General features: G+C 39.0%; 1 protein-coding gene across 18 annotated transcripts in view; it reads right to left on the bottom strand.

Annotated features, from left to right (window-relative positions):
* The window catches only part of UPF2 (UPF2 regulator of nonsense mediated mRNA decay), a 192,021-nt gene that overhangs the window by 140,368 nt on the left and 31,120 nt on the right, over positions 1-20,533 (bottom strand). For 10 of the 18 annotated variants that reach the window (XR_006275976.1, XM_043498528.1, XM_038392636.2 and 7 more), the window contains 6 exons: positions 17,714-17,785; positions 13,414-13,517; positions 12,262-12,347; positions 3,948-4,056; positions 2,457-2,570; positions 1,134-1,250 (listed from right to left, as the gene is read on the bottom strand). Coding sequence is in view for 17 of the 18 variants with exons in the window: in XM_043498528.1 (XP_043354463.1) it covers positions 1,134-1,250; positions 2,457-2,570; positions 3,948-4,056; positions 12,262-12,347; positions 13,414-13,517; positions 17,714-17,785 (602 nt within the window). In the remaining variant the exon portion in view is untranslated. The remainder of the gene's footprint in view (positions 1-1,133; positions 1,251-2,456; positions 2,571-3,947; positions 4,057-12,261; positions 12,348-13,413; positions 13,518-17,713; positions 17,786-20,533) is intronic. The other 8 variants (XM_043498511.1, XM_038398473.2, XM_043498546.1 and 5 more) reach the window with 1 other exon arrangement.

Raw genomic sequence — 20,533 nt, 5'->3', positions numbered from 1 at the left:
AACAGGTTGCAAAAGGTCAAAAAGGCACTGAGGTCTACAATGTAACACTGGGCAGTGCTAAGTGTTTGTGTCAGCACAACATCATAAAAGATACAGACACTAAAATGGAACTGTTGTGTGCCAAAGGAGTCAGTGTTAAAGCAGTCAGTAACAGTGTTAAAGTTTAAGAAACTTGTCCATCTCCCCTATGGCTTCAAGAGGAAGCTACACACATATTCCAGTGTCTCTGAAAGAAAAGTCCGGTCCTAAAAACAGCATGTGCTGCGCTGTAAAGCTCTCTCAATAGTACTTAAACCCTTCTTCTAAAAGTCAGTCTCCGCTCTGATGCATAAAAATTTGTAGGACCCTAAAAGTTTGAAAATAAAAGCTCTAAACAGCAATTACATTTTAAGCTATACAAAACCCCAAAATTATCCAAGAAAACATCTGTTTCAACAGCTCAAAGATCAACAGCAGACACACAGGAAAAAAACCAGAATGGAAATGGAGTCTGCATTTCTCACTTTATAGCTGCAATCTCTGCATCCTAGAGCTCTTCAATCTAGTGACTTTGGTGAGATTCTAACTGCTTCTAAGGGCTTGTCTACGTTACTCGCTGGATCAATGGACAGCGATTGATCCAGCGAGGGGTCTATTTATCGCGTCTAGTCTCAACGCAATAAACAGACAGCCAAGCTCTCTTCCGTTGACTCTGCAGTGAAGACACTGTGGTGAGTAAATCTAAGTACGTCGACTTCAACTATGTTATTCACGTAGCTGAAGTTGCGTAACTTAGATCGATCACCCCTCCCCCAGTGTAGACCAGACCTAAGAGTCCAAGGTATGAGCAGCTCAGCACTCAGTTCTAAAAGTAGGAGCTCGCGGATGCAATTTCATATGGGAAAACTTTCCTTTTTGCTTTAGATCACAAATTAATTCCGACGATTTTTCTGATGTTTTCTATTATGAACACTATTTATAAACTCTGTTATAGTAGTGGATAAAATCTAATGAAAGTTTGCATTAGTTGATGTTACAGTAGTTATGGTCATTATTGCCAGGCTGTATGACCAAATCGCAAAACAAAGAAAAGACGATGACAGTTGAATTCAGTACATGATTTTCTACAATAAAATGGCTGTAGTTTATCTTACCAAAAGAACACTTGTTCTTAAGTGAGACTCTGGTGATCTAAATAGGAATCTTCCACACGTTTCCAGCAGAGTACATGCCATTTCAATATGGTGATGAGAAAAGTCTGACAGAAGCATCTGTGTAAATATACACACAGTCACCAAATTTTAAATCTCTATTTCCACTAATAAGAACACTAATAAATATGATTTTATTAACTAGACAGTTATTATTATAACTATTTTTAAAAGCTGAAATGCTACTTCATCTCAATTTGAGTGCTAAGATACTGGCAAGGTTCTCATGCCATTTCATTATGAAGCATCCTTTTAATAAAAAAGTAATATTCTAAAGTGGTGGTTTAGGTTCCAAATATAGGATTTGTACATTTAAAAAAATAGGATGTTTACAAAACCTACTATAGAAAACTCATAACTTTTAAAAAAATAATTATGCACACTTTTTAAAAATAATTCATACCTGCTTTAAAATTTGCTCTGCTAGATTGGAAAACCAACACTTAATATTGTACAACCAAATGAGTACCCAAAAGTGAAATTAACTAATCTAGTTTTATTGTTTAAGCTGAGCAATAGGTACAAGAATAGAACTTTGCATTTTATAGTACTATCCAGATACTCACCAGCTTCTAGAGAAACTGCATAAATGCTTAGTTTATCGGACTTTTAAAATTCACTTTTAAATAACTGAAGAGATCTTAAAATTACCACCACCAACACTGGAAGCTAGTTGAAAACGTATTGTACCTACAATGTCCTATTATAAACACCCTATTTTAAAGATTTTATTTTAAAAATCTGAGTTAAAATTAATTATGAAGCAAAGATAAACAGTCAGACTTAACCTTAATACCACATATGCATCTGGGACTAAATATCTGGAGCTCAATGTTCTGAGTTGATTTACTTCTTCCTCAACAAATGGTACATGCCTGCCTACTGAGATGGCATATCAGCCTCTCTTTTACAGTCACTAACAAGTTTCCTTTTTATTGGAGAAGTAGTAAAAAAACAAAGTAATAACAAAAAGCTCATTTCCAGCTCTGCAAGGAAGTTTGGATGATTAGGGATTGCTTACAACTATCTTCTGAGAAAAACAATTAGCAGCAAGTCATTTTCTCATAACACAGTAGGGAAGTATATTGTAATAGATTTTTTACTATTGGAGATTAAAGTAACAAGAAAATCAAAGTTCCAATACTTTATGCAACATAATAAAAATCTTTAACAATGGAAAAAATGGAGGATAGGGATAGGAAGATGATCTTATGCATTATAAACAAGTACTGTACTTTTCTAACAACATGTCTCACCAACACTAACCTTTAAACAATGCAGGGTGTCATTTTTGGAGAACATCTTAAACTTGGCAAGCTCTCCAATAAATCTCACAGTTTTATTTTTTGTTTCAATATTGATCTGGTCCTTTTTTCTCACCTAAATAAAGAGGGAAATACATATGCATTTAATTTTAATCTCTCAGAAATAAGTATCTTATGTATTTTTAATATATTTCCTTACATTTTAGCATACTTGTTAAGGCTGAGAGTTCAGAAAGTTGGAAATTTCCAGTCTGATTCCCCCCGATTATGTCTTCACCTATCTCTGGCTTCCTACCTTCCCCCTCTAATTTGGCTACTCCACTCAAACTTCCCCCGTTCCCCTGATTTGGCTAACCCTACAACTCCCCCCATCATCTCTGGCTCTTCAACGTCTCCATCTCTGAACTTCCTTCCTATTTAGATTAGAACATGGTCCCCAAAAATACTGATAGCCTTAGAAACATGGCTAGTGTGACACTCTACATCACCCTGCCCAATATCACTGTAGCATGCTATAGGTGGAGTCTATAGTTAGTGTTCTGAAGGGAGCAGCCAAAATCAGAAGTCTCCAAACCAAACTGGTAGAGTTAACAGGACTGTCTTAATCAAAATGATGACTGTTTCATTAAAAGAAATTTTAAAAATGTACTGATGGACACTAATCAAAATATTATTTAATAAAATAATGAAATTCCCCCTACACTCAAACCGATGCTTTGGCTTTAGCATAAACAACAATTAACTTAAGTTCATTTTAAAAACTACTATACATTTAAATCATCCACATATTTGTTCTGTTAACTGATGCCACTAGAGAAAACAGATTTTGAGTGATCCATAATAAAGTTTAGGGGGAACATTGAAAATAGTGGCTGTCCACCATAATTTTAGAATCAAATTTAAATACAGTGCAGGAAACAAGACTGAGAAATAACTTGGTGAAGAACTATGTTCTCAGATTTCTAACCTTCTTACATTCCAATATTTTTCTCTTTCTTGACATTTTTGAAAATGGATGCAGTAGGACTAATAAAGCACAATATATAGCAGACATCTTTTTGTAAACAAACAAACTACTATTAATACAGGTCAATGTCAATTTTAACTGTGAACTATAAATGCTATTCTATAACATTATTTCTAGTTTTTGCAGCTTCTGCCCTAGCTTTTATGTAATTTCTAAGTCATGCTACCATCTGAATTAAGTTTAATTGTCATTTAATATTGGAGCTTGAAGAAGACACTATATGAATGTGTATAAATAAATGACATGCAGTCTGTTAAGAAGGTTATTCAATGTACAAATGAATCCAACATATAATAACAAAGCAATATGATTAGAAAATAAGACTTCTGAGCTATCTGACTATTCTGTTATGTTTGAGTCAGCATCTTCTTTAGTGAAAATAATATAATTTATAACAAGCATTTTTTTCAAAAGATGGTACATCAGATTTCTTAATTTGTATGCAGTAAAACAAACCAAACATACATGAAATCTGAAATCCCCTTTCAGCATGGAACAAAGATCCTCTGCTACATCAGACATACAGGGATGCAATGTGGCAACCAGCCTTGCATAAAATGGAAGCAAATCCAACCTGTAAACAAAAGTTACACACATGTATAAGATGAGGACAAAGCACAGATCTAATTCAAGTTATATAAAAATGTATTTATGCCCACAGATATACATACAACTACCAATTTGTGTGTGGAAAGGACAGTGCATGACTATGGGCATGTATGTATAGTTACATTCAGTGTATTGGCTTATTCTTTTACTAGTTATATTGCTACTTCCTATTACAATATTCGATTCCCTTTAGATATTCCTGCTTTAAGTGCAAAACTCAGCTCAGCCTTAACTATGGAATGCTGAGCTTAGCTTCTACAGTAATATGTACATCTATCCTTCGTGAATTTCTATATGCAAGAGAAATTCAAAAGGAAATTAAGAAGCTATCAGTATTCTAAATGATAGCATTTCCTGCGGGAGTGCAGACAACTCCCATATATAACCAGAAATATGCATTAAGAGGCAAACATACCAGTGAGACACAAAATCCTATACTGTTAAGCAAACTAATGTGCGAACAGCTGTAACAGTGCTAATAATTAAAAGAAAACTCCAGAGAAGGCAGTCATGCATATACTGTCACCAGCTGTGGGGGGAAAAAACAAGCTAAAATAATGTAGCAGAAATTCACCTTTTTCAGTCTCAGTATATATGCATTTATTTTACAAATTGTTAAAAACTCTACCTTATTTCCCTGTAAGTTTTCCCTTGACTGCATCCCTTCATTACCATTCTGATGTGTTGCTGTCACTATTTTCTCCCCATCTTTTCACTTTTCAGTTGTTTTAGTGTACAGTTTATATTTTGATTAATTTTTCTTTTTTCCTTGTTCTTTCACTTTCAAACACTAAGCTCAAAACCTGATCTGTTTCTAAAAATTTAACAAATTCCTGTAAGCCTTTTTGAAAAAAAATGGATGATCTATTCAGTCATATAGTCCCACTTGCAAAGGTAAGCTTTGAAAACCAGAGAGCCTGGGAAATACAAAACTATGAAGAGCAACTTCAAAAACAAACCAAGAAAAAAAATCTTCCCCTTATGCTAAACAATGTTAAGATATATTAGGAGCTGAACTCTAGAACAAGTCCAGTGCTATAGAGTAGCAGTAAAGAAGAGAAGGTGCCTTAAAATCATTTACAGACAAGAGAGGTGAGCAGTTGTGAACAGAAAACGGATCTTTTTCAGGATTGCACTTTAAGAAGGCTGGTTCTCCTATACTACTAGAACTGAAAAGAAACACTGCTATTAGTTTAACGTCTTAAAACAACATTTTAAAACTTAAGTATTTTTTTTGAGTGTTTTTAAAATCAAAACACATGGAAGGCTCAATCTGCAAGGTGCTGACCACTTTGGTTGACCACTTTGGCTCTGATCCTGCAAAACATTTAAGCACATGCTTATATGTTTTACTAAATTGTGGCCAGAGTGCTCAGAACACTGAAGTACTGAGGCCTTAAAGAACACGGTAATTATGTAATGTTAAACTACTTCACATTTATGTAGCATCTCTCCCCCAAAGGAAGTACTTTACAAATTAAACACCCACCAGAATCATGTCACCATTACAGTTCAACTATTTCTGGATTAGAGGGCAGCAGCCAGACAGAAAACAAGTGTAGATAGCACACATCACACAAAAAGGGGCTAAGGAGAAACATTGTGCAATGTCTCCCAGGAAAACCTTTAAGAGGTATGAAATCTTTAACATCCTCAGAAAGACTGAAAGCCAAGCTGACTCTTAATGATGCATAGAAATCCCAGTGAAAAATTAACAAACACTTTAGTTAAGTGTTAAATGGCTTTTATTCTCCCTCTTGTTAACGAATAAAAAGATTACTAGAACAGGTAGTCAAGGATACTAGGCATAGCTAATACCACATTATCAACATTATCCATTTACTCCATGAGAAGTCTGAAATACTCAAACAAAAAGAAATGCTTTTGCTGGGTTCTGTTTTATTTGAGGGTATTGTTTTTCCTGGATGCTCAATCCCTCTTTCTTAAAAGGAAAAACATGAAATTTTGTTTAGAGCTAAAGTACTTGAATGTTAAAAGCCATTAATTAATTTTATAACCTTAAACCCAACATACTTGGGAAAATTAAGCCTTAGAGCAGGGGTTCTCAACCTTTTTCTTTCTGAGCCCCTCGCCAATGCAATAAAAACTCCATGGCCCAGCTGTGCCATAACAGGTGTTTTTTTCTGCATATAAAAGCCAGGGCTAGCATTAAGAGGTAGCAAGCAGGTCAATTGCTCAGCACCCCACACCACAGAGGGCACCGCAAAGCTAAATTGCTCAGGCTTCGGGTTCAGCCTTGGGTGGTGGGGCTCAAGGTTCTGGGCTGCAGTCTCTTGCTGCAGGACTTTGACTTTCTGCACTGGGACCTAGAGAGTCTAATGTCGGCCATTCTTGGCGGTCCCCCTGAAGCCTGCTCGCAGTCCCCCAAGGGACCCCAGGTGAGAACCACTGTCTTAGAGCACACTGATGCTGTTCCATCAGAGAACACAAAAGGTTTCTTTATCGGGGAAAATACTAAGAGCATGCATTTCCAAATAAGTGAAATACAGTAAAGAAAAACCTGAGGTCAATTTACTGTGAAACTGGCAACCAGCAAGATCTGGTCTATTCTTTTTCTCACACACACTGATACAAGTTTACAGTGTGCAATAGCACCACCTATTGGTACTTATATTTTGTAAATTCATGCTCTAATTCAAATTGTTTTCATTTGATCATTTTCCTCATCTCACATAGTATCTTCCCTTTTTTGAGGAGGGGGAAGTATAATGAACTAGGTCCCCTGTTTCCTCTTTCACTCACTAAGATCTGGCCTCATGGACGAAGCATTCTGTGAAGTCTATCCCTGGCACTTTGAGCAAGGTCAAACAAAACCACTAGTGAGACACACAGTGTTGTTTCATCCCTTGACCTTCTTGGTGTAGGTACTCCAGACTGAATCATATCCTGATTTTGGATCCCTGTGTTACACTGCCATTAGAACATTAGGCTGGCCTGCATTTATACCCATTGAGACACATTTCTGAGATATCTTAGTCCCCTGGGGGTTTTTAAAATACTGATCTTACAATGTAAAGACCTAGCTCAATTAAAGCTATACATGTGGCTTCTTCAAATCAGGAGCCTTCAAAATTACAAGGTAAAAAACCGAAGATCTTGGGTACTTGGAAAATAGGATTTTTCCAGAGGGGCTGCTTAAGGACATGTAAATTTAGGTAACACAAGATACAAAATAACCACCTCGTACTTCAAATCATAATTCAATTAACTAAAATGTATTCATAGGATCTAAATAGTTCAGTGTTCTTACCCATATACTGATCAACGGTCACAAAAATATTGACTGGTGATGTCAACTCCTTTCTTACTGCCATCAATCAAGACAGTGGGAACAATCACAACAAATTATGCCACTGACTTTTCATGCTTCTCAACAATGGGTTTTCTTGCCTTAGTGAAAAAGGCTCAGTAACCTAAGCAAAGCCCTCAGAGGGATTAATCCGGAAATGTAAAGTCCTCAGGAACAGGGATATGCTAACATTAAGTTCAACAAAAAACTGACCTTGTTACTGATAATGACAAGCCAAGGAGTTGAAAGAAAGTAAATAAGTTTTTTTTAGAAGTTATTTTAAATTTAAATAAAACATGCAGAGCTTTCACCTTTGAGTAGAAAGCTAATATCTCGACTTAAAAATAACTAACCCTCCAAATTTCAATATCTTATGGGCAATAGTTTTCACAATCCTAGATGCCACTTTAACCTTAACACATTAAGAAATATTAGACAATGGGAGAACTCAGAACCCATAACAACAGAAACTTTCATTATCTCTTATTCTAGAATTCAAAGTCTATTAGAATTTAAAACCTAGAAGACCATGCAAGTTTTTCTATTGATGGAGAATACCAACAGGATTGCAATATGCAAATAAACCAAAACTAACTGTTTTACTGGAAGAGATGTAACAATCCAGTTAGTCAACAATAAAATTATCCATAATTGTCTTGAAATCAAGGGTAATAGTGTTTTAACTACTGTACAGCTGCTTTGTAAAAATAAAATTACCCTGGATTAATCTATTAATATTTAGTTTTAAATGGGTACTTTTTAATTACAAGTACGAAAGCTACTTGAATGCTAGCAAGCAAAATCTTGTTTAACTAAGACATTGTGTACTGTTGTGGTGCTAAAGAATTTAAATGTGCCCCTTTCATAAACACCACACTGTGCAATGCCGTACTATTCTGACACCAATTTTCATTCAGTTGAAAAACAAAACTGCCTTTATATTTTTTTGCCAAATAGGGTGTAAAGAGTATCAAAACACTCTATCCTAACAACAGAGTCAGAAAGCCTACAAAGAGCAACCCTGAATAATAATGTACTTAAAAAGTTGATTATGGGTGCATGAAACTGTTCACATTAATCAGTACGTACACAAATGCAGTGTTTTGCATGCAGTAGCAAAGAGTTCATGGGGGAAGAGGTTCTTTAACAACTAATACCTATTTAAACAGAAAACAAAAACAAAACAAAAACCACTTTTAAAATAAAAGAACAACCTTTGTCTAACCTTACTGTTTTGGATATCTATGTAATAATTCAGACTATATGACTTGAAATAAGTACAATTATCCATGAAGACTAAATGTATTTGAAATATACTATTTATTCTACTTTCTAGAAGGATGCTGTTCTTCTGACCTTTTAAATCAAGGACAGACACACAATGCTTTCTGACATTTTGTTTCTCCATGACATTATGGAGAGATGGTGGAAATTCCTGGAAATGGTAAGTATAGTTTGTAGCAGCAGTACAAAGAGGCAGCTAGCATACTGGGATGCATCAACTTGGTATCCCTCAGAGAAGAGTCTGTTCAGGAACGATTTGTAAGTTTTTAAGGTAGGGAATGTCCTATTTACTTTTGTAAAGCATGTTAATATTTTATTGTACAATTATATATTCTTGGCACTATATGCTGTACATAACACAGCATGTAGAATTCTTACAAAAATACCAGAAGTCTGGTTTAAAAACAAAAGAAAAAAAAGAGTGAGTTTCTCCTTACCAACTCCAATAGATTATACTGAAAGAAATCTAAATAGGAGAGACTGTCAGCTGGGGCTTCAGCACAATGAGCGGAGGGGCTGCTAGCTATGATCCTCACAGCCCCTCAGACACACGAGGAGCTGCTACCCAAGAGGCTGCAAACAGCATATCTGCCAGCTCTGCTCTTCCTACTGCAGCCCCAGTCAGTGTTCCATCTGTATCTCCATGGCAGATACTCTTACTGTGACTAGACACCTGTGGTTCAGAGCAAGCAGACCAACAACCATACCATACGTGGTTCTCCAGCTGATTAGCACAACTAGAGTTAGGCATCACCGGAAAAAGGTAAGGGAACAGCGGCAGTGCACAGAATGCAGACTAAGCTAGAAATCTAGAGCTGAATCATTGTCCAGTTGAGGACCTACAGAGCAGGAGAGGGACATTTCCAGGAGGAAACATGGGAAGGGCATGTGGCAGAATGGATACTAAGGGAGTCATAATGGGCAAAGGGGGAACTGTACAAGATCTTAGCGAACAAACTATTAGTTCTCTCTCAGCACTGATTGTACTCGTTATCAAATATTAGTAATTGGCAGATTAACGCTGATCTGTCAGATTCACGTTTCAAATTCTTCTAGGAATTATTTCAGTAATTGTGTTTGTTCCGTGTTAGAACAAAGAATGCACACTTCAGAATAAATGAAAGATGCTCAGAAAGAGAACTGTGTTTATGAATCAGCCTTTGATAATCTTGAAACCTGCTCAGGGATCGTTAAAGAAGGATTCTGGGTGGACTCCTCCTGAAGATCGAAACAGACTGGACTTCTACATAGAGTGCGTCTGCCAACGTGCACAGGCTGAAATTGTGGAAAAGCAGCATCACTTGCTCCATAACCTCAGCCGTGCAGAACACGCCATCCACAGCCTCAGAAACAACTCTGACATCGTAATCAAAAAGGCTGACAAAGGAGGTGCTGATATCATGACTAGGTCGGACTATGAACAAGAGGCTACTAGGCAGCTCTCCAACACCACTTTCTACAAGCCATTACCCTCTGATCCCACTGAGGGTTACCAAAAGAAACTACGCCATTTGCTCAAGAAACTCCCTGAAAAAGCACAAGAACAAATCCGCACGGACACACCCCTGAAACCCTGACCTGGGGTATTCTATCTGCTACCCAAGATCCATACCTGGAAATCCTGGACGCTCCATCATCTCAGGCATTAGCACCCTGATAGCAGGATTCCCTGGCTATGTAGACTCCCTCCTCAGGCCCTAGGCTAACAGCACTCCCAGCTATCTTCAAGAAACCACTGACTTCCTGAGGAAACTACAATCCATAGTGATCTTCCTGAAAACACCATCCTGGCCACTATGGATGTGGAAGCCCTCTACACCAACATTCCACACAAAGATGGACTACAAGCTGTCAGGAACAGTATCCCCGATAATGTCACGGCAAACCTGGTGGCTGAACTTTGTGACTTTGTCCTCACCCGTAACTATTTCACATTTGGGGACAATGTATACCTTCAAATCAGCGGCACTGCGATGGGTACCCGCATGGCCCCACAGTATGCCAACATTTTTATGGCTGACTTAGCTTCCTCAGCTCTCATTCCCTAATGCCCCTACTCTACTTGTGCTACATTGTTGACATTTTCATCATCTGGACCCATGGAAAGAAGCCCTTGAGGAATTCCACCATGATTTCAACAATTTCCATCCCACCATCAACCTCAGCCTGGACCAGTCCACACAAGAGATCCACTTCCTGGACACTATGGTGCTAATAAGCGATAGTCACATAAACACCACCCTACACTGGAAACCTACTGACCGCTATTCCTACATACATGCCTCCAGCTTTCATCCAGACCACACCACATGATCCATTGTCTACAGCCAAGCTCTACGATACAACTGCATTTGCTCCTACCCCTCAGACAGAGACAAACACCTACGAGATCTCTATCAAGCATTCCTACAACTACAATACCCACCTGTTGAAGTGAAGAAACAGATTGACAGAGCCAGAAAAGTACCCAGAAGTTACCTACTACAGGACAGGCCCAACAAAGACAACAACAGAATGCCACTAGCCATAACCTTCAACTAAAACCTCTCCAACGCATCATCAAGGATCTACAACCTATCCTGAAGGACGACCCATCACTCTCACAGATCTGGGAGACAGGCCAGTCCTTGCTTACAGACAGCCCCCCTACCTGAAGCAAATACTCACCAGCAACCACACACCACACAACAGAACCACTAACCCAGGAACCTATCCTTGCAACAAAGCCTGTTGCCAACTCTGTCCACATATCTATTCAGGGGACACCATCATAGGGCCTAATCACATCAGCCACACTATCAGAGGCTCGTTCACCTGCGCATCTACCAATGTGATATATGCCATCATGTGCCAGCAATGTCCCTCTGCCATGTACATTAGTCAAACTGGACAGTCTCTACGTAAAAGAATAAATGGACACAAATCAGACATCAAGAATTATAACATTCAAAAACCAGTTGGAGAACACTTCAATCTCTCCAGTCACTCGATTACAGACCTAAAAATTGCAATTCTTCAACAAAAAAGCTTCAAAAACAGACTCCGACGAGAGACTGCTGAACTGGAATTAATTTGCAAACTGGATACAATTAACTTAGGCTTGAATAGAGACTGGGAGTGGATGGGTCATTACACAACGTAAAACTATTTCCCCTTGTTTATTCCCCCCCCACACCTCCCACTGTTCCTCAGACATTCTTGTCAACTGCTGGAAATGGCCCACCTTGCTTGTCACCATGAAAGGTTTTTCTCCTTCCCCCCACCCCCTGCTGGTGATGGCTCATCTTAAGTGATCACTCTCCTTATAGCGTGTATGATAAAATCCATTGTTTCATGTTCTCTTTGTGTGTGTATATAAATCTCCCCACTGTATTTTCCACCGAATGCATCCGATGAAGTGAGCTGTAGCTCACGAAAGCTTATGCTCAAATAAATTTGTTAGTCTCTAAGGTGCCACAAGTACTCCTTTTCTTTTTACATGAGACTTTGTAGTTGCACTGTACATTCTTGTCTGTTTAAATCACTAAAGCAAAGTTAAATGAAGTGTTACTCTACATTTTTTTTTTCTTTTCCTACCTTTGTCTAGGAACGATGAAGAGAGCTCGTACTAACTTTCTTCTATTGGCTTTTGTGTTCATACTCATGCAAAAATCCATTGCTGCCTACAAGAGAAAAGTCAATGTTTCCACCTTTAAACTTTAACTTCTACACATAAAGCAGTAAAACGTATGTATTAAAAGTGTCTTACTTAAAATCAAGCTTTTGCTACACACAAGCACTTAAAAAAAAAAATCTTCATTTTCTAGCTAGAATTTATACATTCAGAAGACATGAATGTTAAAATCTATACCAGAGAATAGACTGAACCTTTGGACCACTAGATGGAAAATGGAAACTTTGGGCTGATGGGGAGGGAGAGAAAGAATGAGTCAACTGTCCGGGAAACAGTTGCAATGTTCACTAGCTATGGAGAGAGGCTAGGGAGTTTGCCTTTTCTGTAGGACCAGCAGCCACATACAGCAATTGTGCACGTACAATAGCTATTACTGATTAACTCTATATGTAGATATTATGATTCCAGAATAAGAATGCATTATTCTGAATTAACTTAATCCACTTCCTACATGGATTAAGCCGTTTTGGGATAAAGCACTCTTATTCCTGAGTAAGAGCATCCACACATGAAATTAATCAGGACTAGCTGTTGCACTTGAAACTCACATTCTACCTTGATTTGAATTAACATTCAGGCCCCAAGTATCATAATCCCCTTACCCAGATTAAGGTCTGATTCTGGATTCTAACTCTCTGGGTAGGCAAGCCCTTACCCAACTGCTGCCTGTATGAGGGAGAGAAGAGGAAGTACTCTTTCAAGATCAGGAAGAGACTCTACACCTGCTAGACTCCAAAGCATGAAGGTATTTCAAAACCAAGCAGCAGAGCTAGCTGATTTGGCCTACACAGGACCTTATGCTCTGATATGGCTACATAAAATACGAAAAAAATAGCCAAGTCAGCTGCGTGGAATAAAAGGCAGAGGAGTCTGAAAATTCTTGTGTAAAAACATTAAAAACCTCTCCTTGAAGCTTATACAGCCTACAATGTTGCTTACAGTTTCTCTTGCTATTACACTGGTACCGAACACCTGAAGTATACTTTTGATCAAATTAACATGTAAGGCTTAGTATTGTGGGATTATGGGAGGATAATATAATAATGCGACTTTACCTTGTCTATGAGGTCTCTGTTGACACAGTTTGGGAGTTGCTGAAGGAAAGCATCTACTATCAGTTTTAAGTGAGACCCAGTACTGGCTTCTTCATCCTCTTGTTCTAGTAGAAAGCCAACAGCCAGCACATTTTATGGTGCACAATAAACAACCATTGTATTTAATTCTCTAAATGTTATACAGCGATCTGTTCAATGCTTACAATACTCACCTATAGATACCTGTGAGGGAGGGGGAAGAGACAAGGAAGTTAATAGTTAACTTATCTAAAGGGCTATTGGCTGGATATCTTCCTATTCATGGACTATGAATAAATAAGTATTTTCTACCTGCTAAATTACACTCAGTGGGTGCATCAGCAACTACATATTCTTACCAAGACATGAAAGGTTCTTTCAACCATATGATATGGGCCACAAGAAGATCTGAATGAGGAGAGGTGGGCAATGAAAGAACAATTACTTACCTTACAATAACTGTGGTTCTTCAGGGTGTGTTGTCCACATGGATTTCACTTCTGGTGTTCTTGTGCCTCATGCACATGAGATCAGATACTTTTGGCCAGCAGCATCCGTTGGGGCTGAACCTGCACCCTGAATGCCCTAGCACCTCCCCACATAAGGGCATAAAAGGTGGAGGGGGCCCACCTGATCCCTCAGTTCCTTTGGAAATACAGAATTCAGATAATATAGGACTCCATAATAGAGGGGAAGGAGGGCAGGTCATGGAATCCATGTGAACAAGACACCTTAAAGAACCACAGTTACTGTAAGGCAAGTAACTGTCCTTTCTTCTGCTAATCCCAACATAGATGCCTTACAAATTTCAGAAATTGGGATGCTTCTCAAAGAAGCCACAGAAGATGGACTGGTGTCTCACCTAAATGGATGGATCTAATCTAGCTATCTCATAGTATGATTTAATAAAATTCGATACCTGCCTAGACAATCTTTGAGAAAATACTGCTTGACATTTAACCCTATCTACAATGCTACTAACAGCTTAGAAGAGCTTCTATCTGCAATATTATAAACAGCCTGTGAGCGCTCCTGAAGAGCCTTGTTTGATGTAAGTAGTATGAGATTGCCCTGTACACATCAAGGGTGTTGGCTTTCCTTTGGTTTGAATGGGACCTGGGGAAAAAACTGGAAAGTGAATCACCAGATTTAAATGAATATCAGACAATTTCTGATAAAATGTAGGGTGCAGCTTAAGAGTCTTTTAGGGACACTATGCAAGGTAGACTAGCCCTGTGAGCCTCAATCTCCCACATGGGTATGAAAGTTGCTCAGTGCACAGAAAAGTGGACACTGAAGGCGTTCCATCTCACAGCCATGGGTGGAAAGAAGGAACTGAGACATGATTGGGCCCACTCTGCCCTTTATGCAGTCAGGTGAGGGGAGTATGAGTGCATCGAAAGCACAGGTGCAGCTCCAATGACAATATAGAACAAAAGAATCTGCTCTCAGGTATATGTGCACCAGAAATGGGATCCATATGGACAATCACTCAAAGCTGAACCAATGATTCACAGAGGGTAGAAGGTCTGGTGGAACAAAGGCATCCAGTGAGAAAGTCCCATGAGCTCCATAGACTGGCAAGACAGACTACAAATGAATGTGTGGAAGTCCTGAGAGGCAGAGGTGCTGGATGTGCAAATGGAAGCCATATGCTCTTGAAATACCTCTCCTACATACTTGCCAACTGTCTGATATTTAAAATCCATCCTTCGTGCTCCCTGTCCTAGTTATAATCCTGGACAGCTGGTAGAGCAGTTAAAAAGCTGGCCTTTTGAGCTTGGACTCTCTGTGGAGAGGAACATATGGGAAGGATGCCTGAGATGGCCTCTTCTAAGCTTCTCCTGTCTACTGGAGCTTCAGAGCTGAGCAGGGCAGCACAACTGTAACAGGGAAGAGAGTCCAGGCAACAGGCAAAAAGTACACTCACCATGGTTCTAAAGTATAGAGGCGGGAGAAGACTGCCTAATCCTTCCCTTAACCATCTTTGGGCTGAGTGGGAGACAGACACATGTGAGTGGGATGCAGAAGAACAGAGAACAAGGGGAAACTTGGGGAACAGGAAATACAAAAGAATTTGTGCAACCCCAAACCTCTTTCCATTGCCAGGGAAGAAAAAAAAAGGGGGAGAAGATTGGGCATGCACAATAGCAAGAGTGACAGAGCTGCCTCCTGAAGACAGAGGAGAACTTAAAACTTGCCATCCTCCACTGAAGATGCCAGAGATAACATAGTAGGCCACTGCACTTCCTCCCTTTCGAAGGCAACTGGTAGGCTGGAGGAGCTATTGAGAGAGGGAGATCTTGGGGTGGGGAGAGAGACAAGGCCCATAAAGTTCTAAATACTTAATTTAACTTCAAACATCGAGGCCCTGAGAATCTATCTATTTCACCAGACTGCATGTAACAGCTCCTAAGCCAGAGGCATTTCATTTTTGGAGAAATGTCAATGGAAATGGATTTAAAGTGTCCCCTTCTCCATTTTCTCCTATTTAGGCTTCTTTAGCTATGCTCTCCGGGCTCATCTCCAGCATTTTCTTTAGTAGCTTCTCACCCTTCCCTCTACCTCCTGTCTGTTAGTATTCCTCATGGTTCTCTCTCCAAACAACCTCTATACTCTCTGTAGGGGACCACATCTGTTCTCATTATCTCAGCTCCCATCTCTGTGGTGATGGCTCTTATAAAAACAAAAACAAACAAACAAAAAAAAAAACTACCTCTTTGCTCCACTTCTCTCTCCATCTACCTCTCAGACAACCCTTCTGGAAGGTCCCACTATCATGTCATACTCCATCTACTCCACACTTCTAATTTTTGTATGTATTATTTTTACAAGTAACAATTAGAATTACTGTAACTGGAAGAGAGAAAAGAAAAACACTTATTTTGTACACATGACAGTACATAATTTCATTGTTTCTCCTTTATAGCCACTCAGTTTCCATCTTTTATTCCAGCAGTCTTTCACAGCAACAAAGAGAAAAATGTTTTAAATAAGAAAAGCTACAAAAATTGGCAGGGGATACCAGTACTGCTGTAGTATCTGAAAATACTTTTAATATTTTTAATTTACTACAAGTCAAGTTGATGGGTTCTTATAATTTTCAGGGGAATAGGCTGATAGAAATGGGGAAAAAGAAAAGGAGTACTTGTGGCACCTTAGAGACTAACAAATTTATTAGAGCATAAGCTTTCGTGAGCTACAGCTTCACTTCATGTAAATGGATCCGATGAAGTGAGCTGTAGCTCACGAAAGCGTATGCTCTAATAAATTTGTTAGTCACTAAGGTGCCACAAGTACTCCTTTTCTTTTTGCGAATACAGACTAACACGGCTGCTACTCTGAAACCTGTCAGAAATGGGGAAAAGACTAGAGTTTTTTGGTCATGAATTATTCCTAATACCTGCTGCTATTGCTACAGAAGCTACATTTGCCTCTTTCCTCCCTACTGTCTCAGGAAGCACGGGTTCCTGCCAACCCCTCTTCCACTAGTATATAACCATGACCACATTCCACCAGCTAATTCTATAGAAGCTCCTGGTACTGCTTCCCCTGGCTCAGCTGGGCTAGTTGCTTCTATCTCCCCTAGAAGCTCCACTCTGTCAGGGAGCAGAGAGTGTTTCAGCCTCAAGGTCCTTTTGGTCTTTGGCCTCTCTGTTTAGAATGCTGACAAAGGAACAAGTTAGTAACAATTATGGAAGTGTTTTTTGTGATGTGGTCACCTGTTCACTGTATTAAAGTCATCAAATTAAATTTCAAACTTAGCAGCTTTCAGATGCTACTAACCAGGATTGGATTCAAGTTGGTGTCTTGGGTCCTGATTCAGCACTGCACTTAAGCACGTGCTTAACATTACACAAGTTTTTAACTGCTTTGTTGAATTACAGCCTTAGTGAAGAAAGATTCCAGATCATAATTACCAGCTTCCTGAGCCATCCAACCCCACAGGATAATTCACAGCAAATATTTCTCAATATCTTGGTTTTTTATTTTTGTTTCTATAACAGCTTTCCCAGTCCTCGAAATGGATATTGAGTAACAGGCATAATATTCAAGCTCATTTTCTGAATGTTCTCTCTGTTGTAGACTACTTAGTATTGGAAACCTATTTTAAACCATAGCTATGCGTCGACACTAACTTCCTTCTACTCCCAACACCTTTGTACCCCTCACTATGTCCATTCCTCTTTTCTTAATACGCCCTTTGTCTCCCTCCATACAGCTTCATTCCTTCCACGTGCCAAACACCCTCCTCTCCTTCAAGCAGCACCTCAAAACTCACTTCTTTCAGCTTGTTTTCCGTCACTATTTTCAGCTCCGGTGCTATCTGCTCCCTCTCTCCTGCCTGAGCATACTAAAAATAAAACAAAAATAAAATGTACCCAAAATAAACATGACAGAAGTAAAATAAGTTGATCCAAATCCCTTATAAATAATACTTTTCAATGAGCAGTTTCAACTTTCCTTCCAAGTATCATATCTTCCCTTTCCGTCCTCATGGCTTTATTACTTCTTGTTATAGTTGCATTCAATAGACATTTTAAGCTTCTTGGGGTGGGGACTGTTTCTTCTTATTCATCAGTAAAATTCCACACATACCATGCTACATAGTAATAGTCTACTTTTTGTAAAGTCAAACTGAAAAAGTTAATTTATTTCAGAATTTAATTTAGAATGCAAGATGACATCTTCAAAAGATGCCAATTCTATACACTGCCTTGTGGCATGTAAAAACTAGTTCAAATAATTTCCTAGTAACTGGTTATGGGTAAGATGTAAATTTGTGGATTCCACTGTGTTATCATCACTCCCTAATGGACTGGAAAGCTCAAACTGAAATGACTCTCCAATTGTTGCCAACGCAGAATATCAGGCCAGCCAACTGGTGTCATTTTAACATTTTTTATTGGGGCAGAGGGCGGTATTACTTATCAAAGATACTTGTGTACAAAGCTAAAGGAATTGGCACTCTCACAATTTACGATAAATAGTTATGGTCACCACCACAACAGAAAAGGCAGTTTCAGAACTATATAGCACCAATCACAAAAAAGCAAAACCAAAAACACCAAGTTTTCTACACCAACATTGGGAACACTTTGCAAACATGCAAGAAAAATATCTCTGTGTTTTAAAACGAGTGATTCAATTACTTTTGCTTAATTAGTTAAATGATATAAAAAATGGGGAGCAAAACTTCAGCGTGGGAAAGACAGGATTTTGGTCACTCTTGGGCAGTATCCTCTCTCTGTGAATCATTGTTATCTATCAGCACTTATATAATGCAGTTAGAAATGCAGACTAAGTGGTGAAAAAATAGATTTCTCTCAATTTTATCACCTGTGTTTTCCCTGTCCTTTACCCTCGTACTGTTATTTCAAAGATCCCTTTCACACAGTGTGATGGAAAGACAATTATGAATATGGTTTCACAAATATGGTTTAACTAAAGCAATCTCAAAGCTAATTTAGTACTTCTATTTGATTAACAAGTGGTGAAAAATCCTGTTTATAGAGCAGATGTGTTAAACTGCCCTTAATCAGCACTGTGTTTGCAACTGCCCTAATGACATAAACAGCTCTGTTAAACAAAGCTAAAAAAAGACATGTGGATGCACATCGTGCCAGACACTTTAAACTATGGCAAGCTTTTTTAATAGTTTTAGCACTAGGGCGTACAGGAGAAAATGTTAAACATTTCACTAAGCATAACCTTTTCTTTAATAGTGAAAAATATTCACTAGCAAATTTCAAATAGTTGGCAGAGAACTGTTTTGCTTACATAATTTTGTGGTTATTATGTGGTTTATTCAGAAGGTCTCAAAGCACATTTGTTACGTGAGACTTATACGTGCGCACTAAGTGCAGAAGACATCCCTTATTAATTTTTTTCTAGTAATGACAAGTCTGTGACGTTAACTCTAGCTGACTAGACTAAACTAGACTTCAGGTGTTAGAAGCAGGCAAAGCAGGGACTGCTGGACTGAGTGGGGAGGAGAAGGTGAAATGGGAGTCAGATGGAGCCATCCCTCCCTCTAGCATGCTTCAGACCCAGAACTGCACAGGGGAGACCACTTTGGAGAAACTAGAGCCTTCTCTCCCCATGTTATATGGCCTTACGGGAAAATTGCAGAGAGAAATCAGTCAGAGACTCCAGACAGTAGAACCAGCTTCTGACATTCAGAGAACTTGCTATAGTTTTGATTTAACGTTCCTTACTCCATGTTGACTGACCATTTGCTCCAACTTTCTCCCTCCCACTCCCTTCGTCTCTTCATCTCAGCTTGACTCCATACATGGCCCTCTTCCACTGTTCTCTCTTACTCTGTCCCCCTCACCTCCCCCTTCCCTTCAACATTCCCTCTCCCTTCACTTTTCTTTTCATTTAAGCTTATCCCCTCCTAACTAAACCACCCCAAAATTTTGTGGCACTAACATGACGTTTCCTGCTTTCACTTTGTTCACTCTACTTGTGTGTTCTGTCCTTTTCCCACCTTGTATCTGTCTTATCTGTTTAGTTTGTAAGCTCTTCAGCACAGGGATTGTCTGCTACTCTGTGCATACAGTGCCTAGCACAATGGGACTCCATTCTTGGTTGGTCCTTAAGCACTACTGTAACACAGATTCATAGATACTAAGGTCAGAAGGGACCATTCTGATCATCTAGTCCAACCTCCTGCACAGCGCAGGCCACAGAATCTCACCCACCCACTCCTATGAAAAACCTCACCCATGTCTGAGCTATTGAAGTCCTTAAATCATGGTTCAAAGACTTCAAGGAGCAGAGAAGCCTCCCTCAAGTCAACCATGCCCCATGCTACAGAGGAAGGCGAAAAACCTCCAGGGCCTCTCCAATCTGCCCTGGAGGAAAATTCCTTCCCGACCCCAAATATGGCAATCAGCTAAACCCTGAGCATATGGGCAAGATTCGCCAGCCAGATACCCAGGAACATGATTAGTAATAGTAATATATACTGTCTCAATTACAGTTATCTCACAATCTTCCAGAATGTAAGAAAAAGTGTCACCAAATTATGCATTTGGTGGTTAAGAGAAAGACACTCAGCTTCCCCAGATAAGGCCATCTTGCCAAGCTGTCACTA

The sequence above is a fragment of the Dermochelys coriacea genome, chromosome 1, assembly GCF_009764565.3.
Source record: "Dermochelys coriacea isolate rDerCor1 chromosome 1, rDerCor1.pri.v4, whole genome shotgun sequence".
Classification (NCBI taxonomy): Eukaryota; Metazoa; Chordata; order Testudines; family Dermochelyidae; genus Dermochelys; species Dermochelys coriacea.
Note: the sequence above shows the minus strand (reverse complement) of the source record. Positions and strands in the feature narration are given on the sequence as shown.